General features: G+C 38.0%; 1 protein-coding gene across 1 annotated transcript in view; it reads left to right on the top strand.

The window, feature by feature from the left end:
• ell (elongation factor RNA polymerase II) overlaps positions 1 to 24,162 on the top strand; it is an 82,936-nt gene that overhangs the window by 10,556 nt on the left and 48,218 nt on the right. Inside the window, exon 2 of the mRNA XM_057840430.1 lies at positions 15,913 to 15,957. Within this exon, the coding sequence (XP_057696413.1) occupies positions 15,913 to 15,957 (45 nt within the window). The remainder of the gene's footprint in view (positions 1 to 15,912; positions 15,958 to 24,162) is intronic.

Below are 24,162 nucleotides of genomic sequence, written 5' to 3'. Positions count from 1 at the left end.
CATTTCAAAATGTGTTCATCTTCCAGTTTTAGTCGACGATTACTCAAAATTCTTGGTCCATAAAATTCAACTTTTAGTCAAAAAATAAGTAAAATTTCCCAACAATTTTGAATAAACATTGACAGACGGGCACATATTGCAGTGTCAACAAGGACAACGCCAACTTGATGATAATATACACTCAGCATTACATTATATTCAATTATTCATATTGACCTTGATGACCCGAACTGTTGGGAAAAAAATATTTTTTTTAAAAATTGCCAGAGTTACACTACATCCTAATGCTAACGCAAATGCTATGCTAACACTACAAGTTACATTTAGTGTGTGATGATAACGCTGAACAAACCTTTAAAAGCTATAGCAACATTGCATATTCTCTCTTGCCAAGACAAGAAAACAAATATTGATGTGTGTTTCAAAACGAGCAAGTCTGGAGAGGACACCGGTGAGCGGGGGGTAGTGCTGCATGTCACATTTGTGACACAACCAAACACTGCTATCATTAAAGATGTCACGTCAAGAAGTCAAGAAGATCACGTCATTTTCAAAGTATTGGAATCGGCAAAAAAATATCGGACATGCCTTTTTTTAATATATATTTTTTTTAATTAAATCGTTTTCTAATTGTATTTAATGTTACAGACAAAATGTCTTACACTCATCCAGAGTCTTTAGTTTTGGCTTAAAGTAGGGCTATCAAATTTATCGCGTTAACGGCGGTAATTAATTTTTTTTTTAATTAATCACTTAATTAATCACAAATATTTAACGCAATTAACGCATGTGCTGCACGACCCATTCACGCATTGTTGCGTTTAATCTATAATGGCGCCGTTCTACCTATTTATAGAGCTAAAAGGTAGTGTAAAATGAGTAGAGTGAATTTTGGCAGTCTTGGAGCCTTTTTTTCAAATGGCTAAAGCCTTAAAATCCCTCTCTCAACAATTAGAAATATCGGGGGAAGCAATGTGGGGAAGAAAGGTAGTAGTTGATCTTTTTCTTAACACCCTATGTAATTTCCCAACGGAGAGAAGATATATCAATTGGTGCCACTACGCACAGTCATGGTTGCACTTCCCATAATGCATTTGGGCAGAACAGGTAAATGGCTACAGTATCATTTACTGAAAGCTCAACAAATACACTAGATGGCAATATTTAGTCACAATATACAAAGTCACATTTATCCTTTAAGAATTACAAGTCTTTCTTTCCGTGGATCCCTCTCACAGAAAGAATGTTAATATTGTAAATGCCATCTTGAGGATTTATTGTCATAATAAACAAATACAATACTTATGTACTGTATGTTGAATGTATATATTCGTCTGAGTTTTATTCATTTTTTTCTTAATGCACTGCCAAAATGTATATGATCGGGAAAAATTATCGGGAATGATTGGAATTGAATCGGGAGCAAAAAAAAAAAAGCTGTCGGATCGGGAAATATCGGGATCGGCAGATACTATAACTAACACGATCAGGATCGAATCGGAAGCAAAAAACATGATCGGAACAACCCTACTAACAACACATACAATAAGAAAATGTCATACATTGTGAACATCCGACAGCACATTTTTGCCTTGTTTTCGTCTCGTCTGATGAAATCTAGCATTCGTCCCATTATGTTTTAGTCTTCCAAAACACGTTTTTTGCTCGTTATCCTCGTCATGGAAAAAATTGTTCGTCAATGAAATATTTTGGATAGTCATTGTTGAAAAAAAAAAAGCAGCAATTCTTTGGTGGTTCATTTCTTCGTGATTACAATGTTCTAGTCAAATAAATTGGGGTTTTTTTTTTGCATTGCAGTGGGCATGTAAAATTCACTGCCAATCACAGCGGCCCCTGACAGCCTTTTTTTAAGTTGGTGTAGGCCTACTCACATCTCGCATAGGCATCACTGTGCGTAACAATAAACATCAGTCCATCTAAATGTTATTGTAGATGCTTTCCCCAAAGAGTTTTGTCAACATTGTGAAGACGTGACATTTTTACTACCCTATTTTTCGGACTATAAGTGGCAGTTTTTTTCGTAGTTTGGCTGGAGGTGCGACTTATACTCTGGAGCGACTAATGTGTGAAATTATTAACACATTATTATATCATTTCACATGTTATTTTCACACTAAACTGCGAGAGGGCGCTCAAGGCCTGTGTTTCAACATTGACGGTAACTTATAAAAACAACTCAGATGGGCTGAACAAAATGGCACTGAAAAGAAAATCATGTTTTGCAGATAACAAGTTGCAACTAGTGAAATATGCATTTGAAAAGCAGCATCAAGCAGCAGAAAGAAAGTTTGGAATTCGCTAGAAACTTGTAAGGGACTGGCGAAATGAGGTTACTCTTATTGAAATAAAGAAGACAAAAAAAAGCTAATTGTGGGCTAAGAGCTAGGTGGCCTTTCAAGATGACATATCTGTTCTGGGTGTCAGATTTTATCAAATAAATTCCCCCCAAAATGCGACTTATACTGCGGTGCGACTTATATATGTTTTATTCCTCTCCATTGCGCATTTTTTGGCTGGTGCGACTTATAGTTCGAAAAATAAAGTACATGTTTCTATTAGAAACGGCTTAATACAAAATCTAAACATGTAGAAAGTTAGCCCGAATTACAATTGTTTGGCCTTGGAAGGAGCTCTACATATACGTCATGGTTGATATAGTATGCACGGTAGTCTTTTCACAAGATGCCATAATTTACTTTTCTTGTTACTGTGTATGTAATTGGCTTCACTTAGTTTTGTTTCGTTCATTTGCCATTTGGCTCTTGATACAGGAAGTATTAGAGACGGTCTTTGGGGTGGTTGGTAGCTTGAAGCGGGGTAGCATGTGCCACTGCAATGGTTATTTAAGGAATGCTGACTCTCCAGTTTCAACTGATCATGGGACATGGTACGAGAGAGCACGAGAAATGACCATACCCGTTCGGGCCAAATATGACTTGAAATGTCACGGTGCTCCTCAGTCTTTTGTGACAACATTCTCACCAGCGATCACGTCACCCCTGGTGTTTCTGCATACGAGCCAGACACACTCCCTGACCCAAAACACGGAAGCTGTGGCACCAACATCACGCGTTGGTGCAGGGCATTCTTTCATACTTGAGCGGTATGCAGGTGCAATGAGTTTATGCACATGCAGGTTTGGTCCTCTGATAAGATCTTCTCACTTTAGTGATATTCTGTCACTCATTAGAGAAGTACTAATGAACCAATCAATAGCTGACTTGTTGTCTGAAATATTCCTTGTTCTTAATTAACATAGGGAGAATAGATGAATGGATAGAAGGATGGACTAGGGCCAAAAGGGTCTTTGCTTGACTAACATCAGCTTCTTTTATTTGGAAATGCCCATATAGTGATGAGGTGATTCAGCGGATTGGTTTGCTGTTTTAAGCCTGTATCAATTCAGTGACATCTGATTAAATACACAGTGAAATCGCAAACTATTGTGGCAGGGGTCTTCAGTTTACAACATAACTAGAGATGTCCCGGTCACAATTTTGCATCAAAGTTATTCACCTGATTTTGGCGATCTGCCAATACATAGCACATTCAAATAAATGTTTCTATTCCAACATGATACCCATATATGAAGGTTAGTGCAGCAGAGATATAAAGCAGAAAGAACAAAACATATTTGGCCCAGCACAAAATGTGGTTGCAAACAAATTATGTTTAAATATTCTGTCTTCATCAACTTAGATCTAATAAAATGCAATATTCAAAATTCCAATAATTGGAGTAACAACAAAGATATTATAAAGTCTGGAATATGTTTTGCTTTTTAGCCCATGAAAAAAAAAAAAAAATTTTTTTAGAACGAATCTGTTGCACCCAATTTGAATCTTCTTAAAATGACTTGATCGAGTATTTTTATAGGAGTTCGGAAAATACAATGGTATGAAAAAGTGTCTGAACCTTTTGGAATTTCTCACATTTCTGCATAAAATCACAATCAAATGTGATCTGATCTTTGTCAAAATCACACTGAATAAAAAACGCTGCATGCTTGAACTAAAACCACCCAAACATTTATAGGTTTTCATATTTTAATGAGGACAGTATGCAAACAGTGACAGAAGCGGGGGGGGGGGGGGGGATAAGTGAACCATCACATTTAACCAAAACGTCTCTAGAGTGTCCAAGTGCCTTTTTGCGAACAATAAATGAGCAACAATGTTTTTTTTTTTTAGACAGCAGTGGCTTTCTTCCATGAACACCATTCTTGACCATAGTTTTACATATAGTTGATGTGTGCACAGAGATATTGGACTGTGCCAGTGATTTCTGTAAATCTTAAGCACACACTCTCGGGTTATTTTTTTACCTCTCTGAGTATTCTGCGCTGAACTCTTGGCGTCATATTTGGTGCACAGCCCCTCCTTGGGAGAGAAGCAACCGTGCCAAACTCTCCATTTGTAGACAACTTCTCTGACTGTCGGTTGATGAATATCCAGACTTTTAGAGATGGCTTTGTATCCTTTCCCAGCTTTATACAAATCAACAATCCTTGATCGCAGGTCGTCAGACAGCTTTTTGACCGAGCAATGATGCACATCAGACACCTTTTTTTTTTTTTTTTTTTTTTTTTTTTTTTTTTTTTTTAGTTTTTACTTTAAACCACTCATCAGTAATTGGGCACACACCTGACTTAAATTGTTGGTAAAAATTGGTTTCTATTGCTCTTTAAGTCTCCTTAGGCAGAGGGTTCACTTACTTTGTTTGCATGCTATCCTCATTAAAATATAAAAACATAAAAATGTTTTGGGTGGTTTTAGTTAAAGCAGACACTATTTTTATATCTGTGTGATTTTGACAAAGATCAGATCACATTTGATGGTGATTTTATGCAAAAATGTGGGAAATTCCAAAAGGTTCAGATACTTTTTCATACCACTGAAAACAAAGAGGAAGTCTAGGAAATCCAATGATTGGACCAAATTTTAGCATAGAACCAATCTGCGTTGAAGGAAAAATTGTGTGATCTTTAACAAAGCAATATACCAATATACGACCTACTAGCCTTGGTGAAAGTCTCGCATCAATCCCATGATTCCCCCTGTATTCTTGAGGATACAGTGTAGTGTACAGCATCAAATGGATAAAAGTCGCTCGATTTCAGTCACAGCAAAACCAATAAGGGCTTCAAAAGATTCCTTCAAGCAGTGACGAGGACACTCAAGCAGTGGGCTCAGTCATCACACAAGAGTAACTATTTTAAACGCATTTAACACATGCTCCTTTTAATGTCATTGATTCTTACAAGCATGTTTTTGTACTATATTGCTATGTGATAGTAATGCAGTTATATCACGAGACACCTCGATGTTGCAGCATTATGGTCTGAGATCGTGCACTATGTTTTATTTTTTTAAGACATAAAAAGACAGAAGAAGTGCTGGTTGTTGCATATTTTCCACCCTATAAGCCACACTTCTTTTTCACGGTTTGACTGGGCTTTTGACATTTATTCAGGAGCAATTTATATAATGCTAAAATACAGCATTTTAGCTCTTTGAAATGTTGTTTAACACGTTCCGACCATAGTGTGAACATTGCCCACAACCAGCGGCTAGATGTCACTAGCTTGTAATCAAAAAGTATTGTATAATCAGGGGTGCACATAACTTTTTTTTGCCCAGGTTCTCAGAGGAGGACCTGGAGATGTGACTTGGTCCTCATTGCGCTTGAGAGCCGACCCGCCTGATGGGATAGATTTATGACAAGCTTTACTTAGAGCCAATTAACTTTAATTAATTATATTAGCAATTAATGCTTGATTAACATCAACTGGCACAACAAAATTTCCATTACTTTGAAGTGAAATGTAAAGAAATAAAAAGCACCAATTCAAAATAAAGGGCATTATGCGGCTCCCACATTAACTCCAAGCCTTTTTAAAAGTGGGATGTCCTCCTCATAAGACCTCATTGAACGTGCATGTTTAGCTTTGTAAAATGCGAGCAAAAACACGTTTGTCAGTGCATGTCGCTGTTCATTACCTTTATTCCGCCACTTGTCCATAGGGCGAGTGGGGTCCTGTTTGATATTGATAGTTTGCTTAATTGCCACATGCTGTCTGTTTTTTTCGTGCTTTTCAAAGTTTGGATGGCTGAAATTCTTTGACCCTACATAAAATGCGCTGCTCTTATCGGCGACATTGGGATTCTCACGGTACATTTTGTACCGCATTTCCATGCGAGCATCATTTGCTTCTAGCCATGGTACCTCCTGTAGCCACTTTTCAGCATAAGTCCTTTTTTTCGGTAGCTCCGGTGACGTCTCTGTCGTCTGTCTGTCTTTTGGCGGGGGTGGGGGAACACAGAAGTAATTACTCAGTGTGGCCTGCCTCTTCGACATTTTGAGAAGTTATTTTCTCGTGTCCGCCGCAAATACTGTGGTCAGCCATCGGTACGCAAAAGTGTATGGAAGCCGTTGAGGGCCAGCGCGTTTGTCCAAGTCCAGTGCGCATGCGCGCATGCGGACCACTTATGTGCACCCCTGTGTATAATGTATTTATAAGTAATCAAACGGGGAATGACGATTAGAAAGAATTATTTATACATTTTGATTCATTGATTAAGGATGCTCGGAGGACAGTAAGCATTGCTAACACCAAATATGGCTACAGAAATCTGAATGGTCAAATAAAATAATTTATTTGTGGTAATGCTTTCATCTTAACTGTCGCTATCCCCCCCAAAAGTGAGATGGTTAGATCACTCCAGGGTTAAAGTCCTCACGTATTTTTGCTTAAAGTGGTTTGTGATTTAACTAGTTTAATTCTGTTAGCTTTGACGTTTGGATTTGTTCTAGTAGTTTTCCCCACGTCACATTACTGGCACTGCTTTCTCACACACCTTGCCCTATCACACCCCTACCCGACCTATCTTCCGTCCGCTTATCCTTCACTTCCTAGGTGCCCCCCCTCACGTGGTGTCCTTTGGTTAAAAAAAATAAAAATAGTCCGATCGCAATAGCACTGCTACGTAATATAGGTGCATGTGTATTTAATTGATTTTTTTTTTTTTTTTTTGTTCTTACTCTCTGTTCCACCAAAACCCTTTTCTGTCAGCTGCTTTCTCTGAATAAACATAATGTGAACAACTACAATGGGAGGACTCCAAACTCCCATGTGGCACATTAAAACTCTCCAGGCTATAAAGACACTCAGATTCCCACTGTCTGTTTCTAAGCAGCTGAACAAGACAGGCTTAAAATAAAAATATAATAAATGAATGAATAAATCCGGTCGGTCCTAAACTATCTTTGGAGCTGAGCGAAGGAAGTAATGAGGCCTGTCCGTAGAACGGACTACAGCTTACTGCAACACTAACCGACCCAGAAGCTAGCATCAAACAGGCAAAGACATTAGAGCTTAGCTAGCTAACAGGACCGTTGGGGAGCTGATTATCATCTGAAACAGTGGGTGAAGGGCAGGCTATAAAATTTGAGCAGAAGCGCTGTGTACGCACTATAGCATTAGCACTGCCACACCTTTGTGCCGCCATGGTTTTGGCAATTATTCAATACTTTAACTGCTGCTTTGTTGCTTAAATGGGATGTTCACAATTTATTTTACATTAGGCTTAAGATTTGAGTTTGTGGGGGTTTAATTAGTTGGTGGAGTTGATTCAACAAATTTTGTGCGGTTTGTTAGTTTCAGGGCTCCGGAGTGGCTAAGCTAGCGCGAGTCAGTGGTGACTGCGTAGCGTGCTGATAAAAAAAAAACGATATTAACATATCTAATAGTAATCAAATGAATTCAAAATACAGATCATTGATGGAAATACCCTTGCGGCCAAAACGATGCCACACAAAAACTGCCGTAATTCATTTCATTCTCCGGGACTATTGTTTTTTAAGATATGTTATGTGACCACAATAGAGAGGAGTGCTTCAGCCACTCGTGCTCATACTCCTGGAGAGTCCCTTTCACCCCCACAAAAAAAAAAAAAGGTTCGCCGTGATGAAAAAAATGATATCACGCTTGACTAGAAGCCGGTTCCCTGCAAAGCTGCTGGATTACGAATGTTCATACTAGGCCTGAACGATATTGGAAAAAACTATTGTCGCGATTTTTTTTAGGTTTGCAATATATTGCGATATTATATTGCGATATTAAAAAAAAAAAAAGATCTATCTTTTTTAAAGAAATTTTCACTAAATGACTTGAATAGCTGTTTGGAAATACTTTACATAACACACCGTGACCACAGTGTATTCATATAATACCGTTTAATTTGTTAATGATGAAGATTTCTGTATGAGGGTATCCAGGAAGTCATGTCTGCACAAAATAGATCATTTATTGAATACAATATTTTACACTTCAACAGCAGCAAATACATTAAATGATAAATAAAAGAGCAGGTGCATTAGTCCCCTTAGTTTTTGACAAAATATAACAAATAAAAACTTCTGTAAAATAACAACAAAGTTGTCAACATATTTGAACAAAAATATTAAATATGACAAATAAAAGAGTTGTTCACAAACTATAACAATAAATAAAAACCTCAGTAAAACAACAAAGTTGTCAACATATTTGAACAAAAATATTAAATATGACAAAAGAGTTCACAAACTATAACAATACATAAAAACCTCAGTTAAACAACAAAGTTGTCAACATATTTGAACTTAAATATTAAATCTGACTAATAAAAGTGCAAGTGCATTAGTCCCCTGAGTTGTTTACACAAAATATAACAATATAAAACTGCAAAACGGCAACAAAGTTGTAAAAATATTTCAACAAAAATATTAAGTATCAAAACTTTATGTGCAGCTGTACTATATATAGTTATTTGAAAAATACGGTTTACAATAAATTTAAATATAAAAGAAACAAACTCAATTGAACTTGTAAATAATTGAACTGAATAACTGCAAATAACTGTGATGAATAACAGAACCATTTTAACTCCCAAATTTCCTGCCTTCCTGATAGCTGTCATGAATAAAAAGAAAAGACATTCCTTCAGCTGTGTTATGTATTTGTCTGCATATCGTCCACCTTCCTTGCTCAGCAATTCTCAACTGGGTCTCATAGGTTTTTGGCCAAGACTATTAGTTTATCCACTATAGCAGGCTTGAGACAATAACGTTGGCATTTAACAATGTTCCCACCTGTGCTAAAAAGCCTCTGATGGGGAGCTCGTAGCAGGAATGCATAGATACCTGCGTTTTAAATGGTCCCACATGTTTGACAGATTACTTCTTGTTGAGGCAACCATGGCGAGGCACTGTCGACAGGGCTGTTTTTTGTCCCTTATAGTCTTGTTCTTGCCAAAATACTTCCAAAACTCCTTTTGGATACAGTCTTCCTTGCTCCTCCAACGTGTTGATTGCTTGCTTTCACTTTGAGAACGGGCCCTCCTCCCTCCGCTCTGCTGTTCGGCCCCTCCTCCCTCCACTCCGCTGTTGCAGGGGGAGGGGGAGGAGCCGATGACTTGCTGGAGAGAAAGAGAAGCTGTGCGCTTTTTTTCCCCTCTCCTTCCTCAAAACAAACGTTTGTGGATTAAAAAAAATGAAATTAAAAAACTATCGCACGTCCTTGCGATGGGACTATTGCACATGCGCACATCGCGATGGCGATGTTTAAACGATATATCGTTCAGGCCTAGTTCATACTACAATATTGACATGCAATGGTAAGTTTTAACAACTTTACCCTGAAGACATGACCAACACTATTGATTGCATGGGTCATCGGTGATTCTCATACGTGCATAAGTTGTTTTTTATTGGCATGCTAAATAGGCACCATTGACTCGCGCTAGCTTAGGCACTCCGAAGCCCTGAAACTAACAAATAAGTAACGAACAAACTGCACAGAATTTGTTGAAATCAACTCCTGACTAATTAAACCCTCGGTAACTTGAAGATTAAGCCTTGTGTCAAAAATGCTGAACTTCCCCTTTGAGTAATACTAGCGACTGTGTTTTAGCTACTTTGTGACAAATGGTGGACGACATTCATTCCCCCCCCCATTTTTTTTTCTTTCTTTTTTTTTTTTATAACAAGTTAGATCTAAAGATGCACGATAATATCGGTTACCGATAATTATCGGCCGATAATGGCAATTATGACGTCACACAGACAATCCAGATATTAAAAAAATTCAACCGATAATGCAATCCGATAATTATATACTTGATTTAGACTCCAAATGTGCGCAACCGAAGCAATTTTGTCCAATTCAGCCACCCGATATAATAACTAATAATATAATAAATTATATTTTTGCCCAGTAATATTTTCTCCTGTGTTTACTTTAAAAATTTACGTAAATGTTTTAATAGAATTATCAGTTTGACATTATCCGTTATCGGTTATCGGTATCGGTTGAAAAATGTATTATCGTGCATCACTAGTTTGATCTATTATTCGGAGCAACATATAGTCTGGAAAATACGGTAGACATAACAGTTTGGCCCTGGCATTGTGGAATTCCCTGAAACAAAAGTGTGGACCCGCCTCTCTTAACTGCTCTGGCGCAGTTACCAACTCTGATTCCAGTTGCAGTGGCATCTGCGGCAGTGGCATCCTTGCCTCAGTCCAGACCCTGTGCACTGTCCCCAAGGTTAGCTCTGTGGAACATTCTGGGATCAGGTCCCACAGAATAATGACGTGTCAGCAGCCTATTCAAATGAACAGGCTGATGGTAGCACTATGTTTGCGGAGCCGAGAGGGGAGGTGGGGGTCGGAGTGCTAAAACTGGTGCGGCGTTGAGGTTTGACCAAGGACCATAATGGATGGCATGGTGATTCTGGATATTTTCTTGGTGTTTCCACCGTGCTGAGCTTAGGAAGTCAAGTACTTTGTTTGTGGCAAAATTAATCATAATGACTTTTTGGGGTTTTTTTTTCTGCCAACAAGAGTTAACGCTTTCCTAAATGTTTCATCTGTTTTACTTCTGACACATGTTGGAAAATGTAAATATTTACTTAGCAAGTTTATTTTAGTGAAAAGTGGCCTAAATTGACTGACTGCCTTTGGTAAAAGTTCTGCAAATTCCTAAGTCAAACATTTTTTAGTCTTTGTGTAATCGTGGGTGAGTAAGTGAGCTACGTTGTAATTTCCCAGCCATTTCTACTAAACTTCAACTAAGTAATCATGCTGTGAATTTGGTTAGGGAGGTGCTTTCTGAGTGAGAACTGTCACACGGCCAGTGGGTTTACAGAACCAGCTTCTGTCGGTCTGTCAGGAATGTCAGGGCAGGATTTGCGCCACCTCGCTCGCTCTCTGAATCCCATGACGTGAATACAATTCCTTTTGTTTGGTTTTCAAATGCAGATTAGAGCCTGCAGAAGCTCTAAAAATGTTAATATGCTTAATGGCACCTCCAAGTCACAGTGACCAATTGCAAGCCAAGATTTTTAAAAAAGGGTGAATTGTGTCTGAAAGGTCATATAGCTCAAAAAACTGTGTGACGCAAATCATGCGAGTGACCCGCTATGGTGACCCCTATTGGAACAAGCCTAAAGTCACAACAACTTGTGACTGCCGTTAAACTAAGCTATTGTTGCATTTTACTCGTGACCTTAGTTGATCCAAGTATACATTTCACAAAAATTATAGCCTTGACTGAAGAGAGATTGAATCGTTCGCATGGCAGAGAACAAAGTATGTTGTGTCTTTGACTTGCTCTCACATGAACTTTGATTTTATTTGCGCCAACAAAAATGGCGTGGAGGAGGAAGAGCAATTCGACTTCCTCTTTGAGTTCTCTTTGCTGGAATATGAGTCAGATTTCTCATCTCTTTTGCAGAAAAGGTTGTTTTAACTATCTCTTTTAGTCACTATTTCATAGTAAATGGTTGCAAAAAGAAAAGGTTGTTTTAACTATCTCTTTTAGTCACTATTTCATAGTAAATGGTTGCAAAATCAGCAAGATAATTACAAATACAAACTGTGAACTTGGTACTGAAGTTCAGTTTGTCATTGTAGGCATGCAGGATGTTTTTTCCTCTGTCATCTTGCTTGTACAAAATAAAATATTCATAAGGGCTGCAGCTATCGAATACTTTAGTAATGGAGTATTCTACTGAAAATTCCATCGATTATTCAAGTAATCAAGTAATTCAAGTAAAACATTTTTTTTTTTTTTTTTAAGGTAAAGAGCAATTATAAAAATACACGAGAAAACAAGACATTTCACCTAATATTGAACACTTTTTAGACAATCAATGTCTTTAAGATGCACATTGTTGAAAACAGCCAACAACTGCATCTCAGATTTGACTAGGAAAAAAAACAACAAAATCATTCATTCAAAAAAACGTTTTTTTTTTTTGTTTTTTTTTTAATAAGATCTTATTTCTTACCTAAAATGTCATTAAGCTTGATAACACGCATCACTTAAAAGTTGGGTGTTTTCCCCACGTGTTTTAATTGAATTTCCATTTGTGTCAAGCTATTTTCAAGTGCTAGTTAAGTTTTAAGTTGGTCTAAATTCCTAAATATTTCCTAATAAGTCCTGATAGGATTTTGAGTTTTTGCAATGTTCAAAATGAATGTATGACACCTGATGTATTGGAGCACACAAGTGCTACTTGGGGTTTTATCCATCAATGACTGCTGAGCTAGAATTGACAGTTAGCTTTTTAATGTTTTTAATTTTACACTATCACTCTATAGCGCTGTGTTTTTACAGATTACCGTTTTGGCCCGAATATAAGACGGTGTTTTTTGCATTGGAATGAGAGTGAAAAGGGGGTCGTCTTATATTCGCGGTCTAGACATTATACCCATTCACGACGCTAGATGACGCCAGATATCATTGAAGCGATGTTCTGTTATGATAGATCTCAGCTACTCTCCCCAATAATGACGCTAGATGGCGCCAGATATCATTGAAGCGATGTTCTGTCATGACAGATCTCAGCTACTAGTTTAACCAGTTTGCATTATTTTATTGCAATGTTTTTCCTTATTCAGATTTGTTTCAAGACTACAGTTAGTTAGACTTCACTTTGATGGTTAATGCAGTTATTGCAATGTTGTTGTTTTATCACAATAGATTTACATTACATTTAAAAAAACAGAAGCCATTCATTTACAAATGTGATTGCACTTAAGTTTACATATTTAAATGTTGAGATATAAAGATTTGAATGAGGCAAAATAACATGCTTTTTCTCTAAAATATATGGTTATAATCATTTGTTTCAGATGTACTGTAATTATTTTCTGTATAAAAATTAATTTGGTGTTCAAAAAAAGTCTTTTTTTCAAACTTGAGTCTTGAAAAAGAGGGGGTCGTCTTATAATCAGGGCCATCTTATATTCAGGCCAATACGGTAAATAGAACCTGTATGAAAGACACGTTAGCCACACATCGACAGTCATAATTAATAGAAATCTAGAGGCCTAACGTTACATTAGCAAGGTACAGTAACGTTAATCTTATTTGTTAGCGCTACGTTAATTTTACCATGTCCCAACTATCGCTCTTATGCTCTTGGAGTAAACGTGGTGCCTTCGGTGGAGCGGGGGCTTGGCGGGCGGGTCGCTCGGTGGTGCCTGGCCCAGGTTCCGGGAGCGGTCATCGGTTCCAGGGACCAGTCGGCGGGGCAGCGGGTAGCCGGGGCTGGCAAGCGCTGTCTTACAGTGAATACATGAAACAGTGTTCGCCTTGGTCTCCAGCAGGTCTTAGCAAGACACTCAGGACATTTTTCATTTGAAATGCCTTAAAACTACTGCTGGACATCTACGAGACAAGGAGCAACTCTCTCTCTCTCTCTCTTCCCCTCTTGCTCTAAAAAATAACTTGCGCACAAAAGCGCGACCGCCTGGTCATGCTTCTGTTTCTGCCTGTCTCATACACAAATTTATTTTCCAGTCTTTTAAAAAGGAGTAAATCTCCATCCTGTCTCATACACAAATTTATTTTCCAGTCTTTTAAAAAGGAGTAAATCTCCATCCTGTCTCATACACAAATTTATTTTCCAGTCTTTTAAAAAGGAGTAAATCTCTATCTCAGTAACAGGCAGCATCCATCATAACGTGCGTACGCCCGCTAACGGTGCCCGGGCGGCAGATGTGTCTTGAATTTCGTTCTGCTACGACCGGCTGCCATAAAGTTATGAGTTTGTAGTTTTTTAACCTTCATGAATCGTAATCGAATCGTCATGTGTCGAATCGCGATGCATGTAATCATCGATTTTTTTTTTTTAACTCTTTTAGGTTTTAGGTATTTTTCCCTCTCTCTCTTGTAATAGTGACAAATCATCTCATGTCACCAGTGAACAAGAGTGAGTGTATTCTGATTCGTGTGTGGCTGAAAGTATTTGGAAAATGTCAGTGGTTTGCTCTCTCCTTTGTCTGTGTGAAGGACTGGATCATCATTTATGCATCTGTAGTATGCAATGATAGCAGACATGCTAACTCATACTCTGCTCTGTATTGATTACATTGATGCCAGTTCATATGTGTTATCAGTCACATGCAGATATTAAAGAATGAACTGCTGAGCTCATTAAATTCTGTTGCTAACCTATACCAACCATTGATTGAAGTGTAAATACGTTTCTCAGTAATACATTAAAATATTTTGCATGGTAAGCTCGATATTAACCCCTAACTTGACAATAAGTAATTTTGTCAACTTTGGAGTCGCCAAACTCATGTTGTACTGTTGTATCTGTGACTAAGATTTGGCTGTCTGTTAACTGTTAATCATTTTGTCTATTGAGTGATTTGGCATGAGTTCTGGCAATTGGAAATTTGTGTGTTTTTGTTTTATAAGCAGGGGTGCACATAATTTTTTTGCCCAGGTTCTCAGAGGAGGACCTGGAGATGTGACTTGGTCCTCATTGAGCTTGAGAGCCGACCCGCCTGATGCGATAAATTTATGACAAGCTTTACTTAGAGCCAATTAACTTTAATTCATTATATTAACAATTAATGCTTGATTAACATCAACTGGCACAACAAAATTGCCGTTACTTTGAAGTGAAATGTAAAGAAATAAAAAGCACCAATTCAAAATAAAGGGCATTATGCGGCTCCCACATTAACTCCAAGCCTTTTTAAAAGTGGGATGTCCTCCTCATAAGACCTCATTGAACATGCATGTTTAGCTTTGTAAAATGCGAGCAAAAACACGTTTGTCAGTGCATGTCGCTGTTCATTACCTTTATTCCGCCACTTGTCCATAGGGCGAGTGGGGTCCTGTTTGACATCGGTAGTTTGCTTAATTGCCACATGCGCTGTTTTTTTCGTGCTTTTCAAAGTTTGGATGGCTGAAATTCTTTGACCCTACATAAAATGCGCTGCTCTTATCGGCGACATTGGGATTCTAACGGCACATTTTGTACCGCATTTCTGTGCAAGCCTCATTTGCTTCTAGCCATGGTACCACCTGTAGCCACTTTTCAGCAAAAGTCCTTTTTTTCGGTAGCTCCGGTGACGTCTCTGTCGTCTGTCTGTCTTTTGACGGGGGTGGGGGAACCTCGGAAGTAATTACTCAGTGTGGCCTGCCTCTTCGACATTTCGAGAAGTTATTTTCTCGTGTCCGCCGCAGCCATCGGTACGCAAAAGCGTATGGAAGCCTTTGAGGGCCAGCGCGTTTGTCTACGTCCAGTACGCATGCGCGCATACGGACCACTTATGTGCACCCCTGTTTATAAGGGTTTGACTGGGGCTGCTGTCTATCCTTGACCACTTGCAGGACAATACAATATCCTCCACATTGTGATGGTAGACTGCATTGAATTAGCTAACGATTGGATGTGTGCAGTTGTGGTACACATTGCACTTTACCTTCCATAGGCTATGAAGAAAAACGATCCCTCTCCCAAGTTTAGAGGCACATATTTTGCTTCTAATGTTTATAGAAAGGTTACAAATTGTGAAAAGTGTGTAAATTTTATTTTCTTGTTTCAGGTCCTTTCATCACAACCATTGATCACATTTAATGGAAACCAAGGGGTAAGTCTGTTTTTTTTTTTACTTTCCCTCAACTCAAAATATATATTTTATCAAACAAACTTGATGTCTCTTCAATAGACTTGCTATAGTACACATACACAAAGTATCACAAATTTTACTGGTGCACGAAAATTATTGGTCCGATAATAGGAATTATGACGTCATCCCGATAATTCCAATAATATTTATGATAGGACCGATAATATGTACTGTTCTGGCTTTACAGTTTACACACTTGTATGGGAAATCAGTTGACCATTTGCGGGGCATTGCTCCCACCTGCTGGTCAGAATAATTCAATGCATCTATTTTTTGTTACAGTAGTTTGGTTCAATCACTTACATTACACATTGCGATGTCTGGTAGAGATGCACGATAATATCGGTCACCGATAATTATCGGCCGATAATGGCAATTATGACATCACACAGATAATCCAGATAAAATGAAATTCAACCGATAATGCAATCCGATAATTATATACTTGATTTAGCCTCCAAATGTGCGCAATCAACAGTTTTGTCCAATTCTGCTGGTTTTAAGGAGGTGTTTTTGCAGTGTAGTAATGTGATATATGTTAGGAATGGCTTACTTTTAAAGGCATTTTTGTGCAACTTGGGTGTTTACTCTCTAAGTAATTGTTGCCAAAAGCTTACCATTACACAATGTCATTGCCATTGTTTAGATGTTGGAATTTACTACTTGTTCACATTTGATGTGGGGAAAAATAGCACTAAATTACATTTTTGCACAGTAACATTTTATCTTTGTATACTTTAAAATTTTACAAACATATTTGAATAGAATTATCGGCAGGACATTATCGGTTATCGGGTGGAAGGGGCAGGAAATTATCGGTTATCGATATCGGTTGAAAAATGTATTATCGTGCATCACTAATGTCTAGCGGTAGCATTGACAGTCGTGAATGCTTTCCGCCTCGGAAATACATGTAAGTATTTTATGTTTACTATAACATATGGATAGGCAATATACGTTTACTTCTGTGGTGAAGGGTCATATGTACAGAACTTCATAAGTTGTGTTATAGAAGCCAGCCATTGCTTTAGTAGCTCAAGCTAGTGTGCAATGCTATACATATAATAGTTGTGTACTTAAGTGTATTTTGCAGTTTGTTGTATATTGAGTATTGCATATGTGTATTTTTCTGTTGTACTTTCACAATATTAAGACGAGTGTCTTCCCATAAAAGCAAGAAAAGACCAAGCCTTCATTCTTAGCTGGCTGTTGGGCAGTGCAGAAGTGAAACGCACTGTTTTGTTCATGTCATTATAAACAATCTGGTGAGATCAAAGGCAAATCTATGTTGAATCCGCCACTAGTTTTTTTTTTTTTTTTTTTTTAAACCTCCAGGTGTTCAAAAACTCCGGTTATACATTTAAAAAATTATATATTTATTATCGGTTATCGGTATCTGCTTTGAGGAGCAGCAAGTTATCGATATCGGTATCGGTTTCAAAAAATGGATATCGTGCACCCCTAACAAATTTATTAAAATCTAGCTTCATAGACATGATTATGAATGTAAGAATGAACATTTTACTGCACTGATTAAATTTAACCAATGATTTATTATTTTAATTAAAAAGTTGATATAGCCTTACTAACATACTGTAGCAATGTAAACTCGTTGAGACTGAATCAACAATGCTTCGGCTGTTTGCAGCCAGTCGTAAACTTTGCATAGTCTCAAATGCCTTAACACATAAGTATACATTAATCAATTCCACAATTAACAGACACCTTCAGAATCAAGTACTAATGATCATAACCAAATCCGTACGTGGATGTTAAAGTTTCATTGATATGTTGCAATATATGTTGGGAGGGCAATCGGTTCAGTTGCATTTAAATTAGTTCAGTTTTCTTCCAAGGCAAAAAAAAAAAAAAAAATCAAGATTTCGATCAGCTGTCATTAGGGTTAATGAATTATTCACTCAGAAATGAGGGAGAATATCATAAAATGGCCATATCTGACTGCCAGTATTTTAATTGGGAAAAAAACGCACACACCATCACAATATTCTTGCAACTGCAGCTTAATTTGTATTGTTCCATGCTTCAAAGCCAAGTGGGAATTAAAAGACAATTGCCTCTTCAAATGAATGCTTGTTGTTAGAAATAAAAAGGTATTAACTATAATTACTATTGACGCCATCCTTCACACAAAGGCATTAGACCGTATTTTTTCCCCTTTCATGAACCTTTCGTGGGCGTGTTTGTCAGATGCAGTAATCAGATGGTTTGCCTGGCCCACATGTTTGATTAGATGTTGAAGTTGAACAATGGCCCGGGCTTCACTCGCTGCCGTGACACCGCCCCTACCGCCTTGTTCAAACTCGTCAGTAAGCCTGTCGCGATACCAAATTTTAGTAGGCGATATATTGTCTCATGAATTATTGCGATATGCGATATTATTGCCTGTTTTTTGTTAACCTCTTAGACCATGAATATAGTGACAATACATCGTAATAAATCACCTATTGAAATGCAATAAATTGTTAAATAAAACACAAACTATATTAAAATGTATAAATATTTAAAAAAGCACAATGCATGAGTCATTTTAAAGCTAGTTAGGTGCAGAATATGAAATAGGTGAGAAAACTCAAGTCGTTTTTGTTGTCAATTAGCGCCCATTAAAAGTGTTAATTTTATCCAAAATGACTGTCATGTCCTACAAAGTGCGCATGCAACAAATTCGAAGCCAAATTATGATCATTTATTACATCATATTATTGGCAGATTTTTTTATAATGGGTGTTATTTTAAATTTATTTTTATCATAGAGTCTAAAGTATATGCGATTGCCTCCAGAAATCTGAACATGACATGCTTTTATTTTGAAATATTCACCAGAAGTACGCTTGCTAAGCCACTAACCGTAAGCTTTACACTCGGTAAAAACAAAAACAAAATGCACTTCTCTTTCGTCACGCATGTTGTATCAGTAATAGATTTTTTTTTTCTTTTGTTCGAATCGCTTGCAAATTCTTTAATCCGGCGAGTTTTCATGTTTGATGTGTCATGTTTTAACCGCAATTTTGTGTTGTGGAGAAGACTTATGTTTTATAGCAGAAGTGCATCGTCTTTTTTCCATTATCCTAAATGTAGCAATGCTAACGTTCTACAATGTTTAATATAGAAGTGTTTACTTATTTTGTATGTCTGAACTTTAATTCCACGGCATGTTGGTGGCCAATAAACATCTGTGAAAGCTACTGGAGTTTCGTGTAATTAACACGCACGTGTGCCGAGTGCACGCAGCATACGCACGCACATATGTATGCAAGGACGCACACAGGGATAAATCACAGCCGGGAAAATTACCGCCCTCATTTATATTTACTGTGCGATAATTTAACTTACTGCATATCGTGACAGGCTTACTCGTCAGCGCTGAGGAGTTCGGGTGGGGTGGAGGGGTCGGCCACACCAAGCCACATGGTTGCTAACTGTCATATGCTATTGTTTAGCCGCAATTGGATTCATTACCTTATTACTAGGGTTGTTCCGATCATGTTTTTCTGCTCCCGATCCCGATCGTTTTAGTTTGAGTATCTGCCGATCCCGATATTTCCCGATCAGATTGCTTTTTTTGCTCCCGATTCAATTCCAATCATTCCCGATAATTTTTCCCGATCACATACATTTTGGAAATGCATTAAGAAAAAATGAATAAAACTCGAACGAATATATACATTCAACATACAGTACATAAGTACTGTATTTGTTTTATCGTGACAATAAATCCTCAATATGGCATTTACATTAACATTCTATCTGTGAGAGGGATCCACGGATAGAAAGACTTGTGATTGAATATTCCATTGTGTATTTGTATTTGCAGTATGTGCAGTGTATTTGTTGAGCTTTCAGTAAATGATACTGCAGCCATTCAACCAAAATGCATGATGGGAAGTGGAACCATGACTGTGTGTAGTGCTACCAATTGATATATCTTCTCTGCGTTGGGAAATAACATAAGGTGTTAAGAAAAAGATCAGTTGCTACCCTGCTTCCCCACATTGCTTCCCATGATATTTCTAATCATAGGGATAGGAATTGTAAGGCTTTAGCCAATTAAAAAAAGGTTCCAAAGGCTGCCAAAATTCACTCTACTCATTTTACGCTGTCTTTTATCTCTATATAGGTAAAATGGTGCCATTACAGATTGAGTGCGACAATGCGTGAGTGGGTCGTGCAGCGCATGCATTAATTGCGTTAAATATTTTAACGTGATACATTTTTTTAAAAATTAATTACCGCCGTTATCAGGATAAATTTGATAACCCTACCTTTAGCCTAAACTAAAGACTGTCTGTAACGTTAAATACAATTAGAAAACGATTTAATTAAAAAATACATATATATTAAAAAAAGGCATGGCCAATATTTTTTTGCCAATTCCGATACTTTGAAAATGACGTCATCGGACCCGATCGATCGGCACTATTCATGCTTCACACAGCCGCTGGAAACTGTAGTGTTGTTTAATCCTTCTGCAGGCGACTGGGTGATTGATTTTTTTTATTTGATTGATTGAGGATTTTATGACACTGTAAGGGTGTGCACTGGTCGTCATGGGAAATGCATCGCTGGTCCTCATAGGAAACGCAGTCTTTACTTAAGGCAAAACACTACCATTTTTGTCCACCGGCGCCACTAAAATCGACCAAAACTGAAAAGTTACCAGGTGTTGCTTTATCAAAAAATTAAATATATTTTCATTTATTCATTCATTTATTTCCCTGTTGACGACGAATTTCTGGTGACCTGTGATAGTAAAAATTTTTTTTAAATTTTAAAAATGAATAATACGAATGTCACCAAATAGAACAATACTTTACAACGCACTCAAATGTTAGCTGGATTAAATAAAAACACAAAACTAAAATCAAATATCGTCTCCAGATTCAAGAGTTCAATGTCGATACTTCGATACTATCGACAACCATAATGTATGCGTCAAATGGCTTTACAGTGACGCAGCAGACTGATTCCATCTGGGAAATGTGTTACTGCTGAGGTCACTAATGTTTGGAAGTATGAAAGTGGCTCAATTAAGCAACAGATGCTGTCACGATGAGATTTGAAGTGTTATTTCTCGATTATTGACTGTGCGCGTGCTCAACAGCTTGTTTCCCACGGCAGGAAGGCAGTAATTAAAAAACGGGGAATAACGTGTAATCACAAATGTCTGAGTCGTGTGAATGAGATGATCAGCTTCCATTTAAGTTATTTGTATTCATCAGCCAGGGACTAGTCGGATAAATCAGTCTTTAATGCTTCGATCTAAAATAGTGCTGCGCTGTTTGCTCTCCTCTTTTAATTAGAAAAAAAAACGCTTCTTTTAAATTTGTGTTATATGGCATTTTCCCAAACTACCCCACCTAAGCCGTACCACATTTCTAGACATAGTTGTATATCTCTGTGTTTTGACTACAGGGCTGAACACATTGTCATTGACAGAAAATTGTTCACTTTCTTAACAGTACTTAGTTTATTTTACTACACACTGCCTCGAGGGTATGTTATGAAGTCGCACTTTGGTGGAAATGGGGAGGAGCACAAATTTAATACCACTTTTCAAGGATGCTGTCAACTGCTTTGTCTACAAAATGACACTATTTATTAATAGTCAAGTTGATAGATACTGTATTTTAGGGTTATGATTCATCCACATGTACCATATTTTCCAGACTTTAAGTTTCACTTTTTTTCTTAATTTGGCTTGACCTGCAAGTTATAATCAGATGTGACTTACAGTGGGGCAAATAAGTATTTGGTCAACCACTAATTGTGCAAGTTCTCCCACTTGAAAATATTAGAGAGGCATGTAATTGTCAACATGGGTAAACCTCAACCATGAGAGACAGAATGTGTAAAAAAAAAAAAAAAAAACAGAAAATCACATTACTTGATTTTTTAAATAATTTATTTGCAAATCATGGTGGAAAATAAGTATTTGGTCAATACTAAAAGTTCATCTCAATACTTTGTTATGTACCCTTTGTTGGCAATAATGGAGGCCAAATGTTTTCTGTAACTCTTCACATGCTTTTCACGCACTGTTGCTGGTATTTTGGCCCATTCCTCCATGCAGATCTCCTCTAGAGCGGTGATGTTTTGGGGCTGTCGTTGGGCAACACGGACTTTCAACTCCCTCCACAGATTTTCTATGGGGTTGAGATCTGGAGACTGGCTAGGCCACTCCAGGACCTTGAAATGCTTCTCACGAAGCCACTCCTTTTTTGCCCTGGCTGTGTGTTTGGGGATCATTGTCATGCTGAAAGACCCAGCCACGTCTCATCTTCAATTCCCTTGCTGATGGAAGGAGATTTTCACTCAAAATCTCTCGATACATGGCCCCATTCATTCTTTCCATTACACAGATCAGTCGTCCTGGTCCCTTTGCAGAAAAACAGCCCCAAAGCATGAAGTTTCCACCCCCATGCTTCACAGTGGGTATGATGTTCTTCGGATGCAGTTCAGTATTATTTCTCCTCCAAACACGAGAACCTGTGTTTCTACCAAAAAGTTCTATTTTGGTTTCATCTGACCATAACGCATTCTCCCAGTCCTCTTCTGGATCATCCAAATGCTCTCTATCGAACCGCAGACGGGCCTGGACGTGTACTGGCTTCAGCAGGGGGACACATCTGGCAGTGCAGGATTTGAGTCCCTGGCGATGCATTGTGTTACTGATAGTAGCCTTTGTTACTGTGGTCCCAGCTCTCTGTAGGTCATTCACTAGGTCCCCCCCGTGTGGTTCTGGGTTTTTTACTCACCGTTCTTGTTATCATTTTGACGCCATGGGGTAAGATCTTGCACGGAGCCCCAGATCGAGGGAGATTATCAGTGGTCTTGTATGTCTTCCACTTTCTAATAATTGCTCCCACAGTTGATTTCTTTACACCAAGCAAAGAGTGAAGAGTTACACAAAACGTTTGGCCTCCGTTATTGCCAACAACTGGTACATAACAAAGTATTGAGATCAACTTTTGGTATTGACCAAGTACTTATTTTCCACCATGATTTGCAAATCTTTAAAAATCAAACAAAGTGTTTTTCAGGGTTTTTTTTTTCCCACATTCTGTCTCTCGTGGTTGAGGCTTACCCATGTTGACAATTACAGGCCTCTCTAATCTTTTCAAGTAGGAGAACTTGCACAATTGGTGGTTGACTAAATACTTATTTTCCCCACTGTATATGCCTTTTAGACCGCCTGGGAGTAGGCTCAAAAGGTTTAGTTAGGATGCTCAGTAAAATTCCTACTCCTCTGTTCTTCATGGACGGATTGGAATGACATTTGGTAGGTACTGTATATTTTACGGGTTGTACATAATCCTCTGAGACTTTTTTTTTTTTTTTTTTTTTTTTTTTTGTCTTCATGTGGGATTGAAGTAGTGTGATGTATGCACGGTTAATTGTTGCCCGGATCAAAGAACAGTCACCTGAATGTGTTCCACCAGGCTGTCTGAAAGGGTACCACTGATAGAAAGACATGTTTTTCTTAAAAGATAAATGTTAGAAAAAGTTACAATAGTTTGATAATAAAAACCCTCTTAATATTTTTGTTTTAATAAAATTTGTAAAATTTTAAACCAAAAAAATGAACTAGTAGGTCACCGTTGTTGTGGACGTCACAGAGCGGTGATGTCACATGGACACGCTGCTGGACTTCCAGGTGTCTTTCTTTAACTACATAAACATGTCGTCGGTTCTGCCCTTCCAGTTTGAACTGGAGTGGAATATTAATGAGAAGGACAGCCCTGTCGAGATTTCACAAGAGGAGCAGCAAAAGCAAAATGAACATGACAGACAGGATTAAAGGAGTAGCGTACATGTGTCAAGTTCGCTAGTGACAACTAGCACTCTCCTGCTCTAGTGACTGAGTCCAAAGTTGGTAAAATTACACCGAAATCCGAAAAGCTCTTCAGCTGCTCTTTAAGCATTTGGCCAAAACATTTTTACCTCATCTGACCTTTCAGTGCACACGGCGTCCATTGTCACTCTACTTCTGTCTCTTTTCTGGGCTCTGTGGCTTTGGAGGAGGAACTGCGTGGATATCTGTCCCTTTTCTAATGAGTCCATCCTGAAAAGAAGTATTGTTTTCTTGATGCCAAGCAGAATGAAAAGATGAGCAGACTTGCAGGCAGGACAAAGCAAGAGGGGGTGTTT

Source organism: Corythoichthys intestinalis, chromosome 7 (assembly GCF_030265065.1).
Source record: "Corythoichthys intestinalis isolate RoL2023-P3 chromosome 7, ASM3026506v1, whole genome shotgun sequence".
NCBI lineage: Eukaryota > Metazoa > Chordata > Actinopteri > Syngnathiformes > Syngnathidae > Corythoichthys > Corythoichthys intestinalis.
This window is presented reverse-complemented; position numbering and strand designations above follow the sequence as displayed.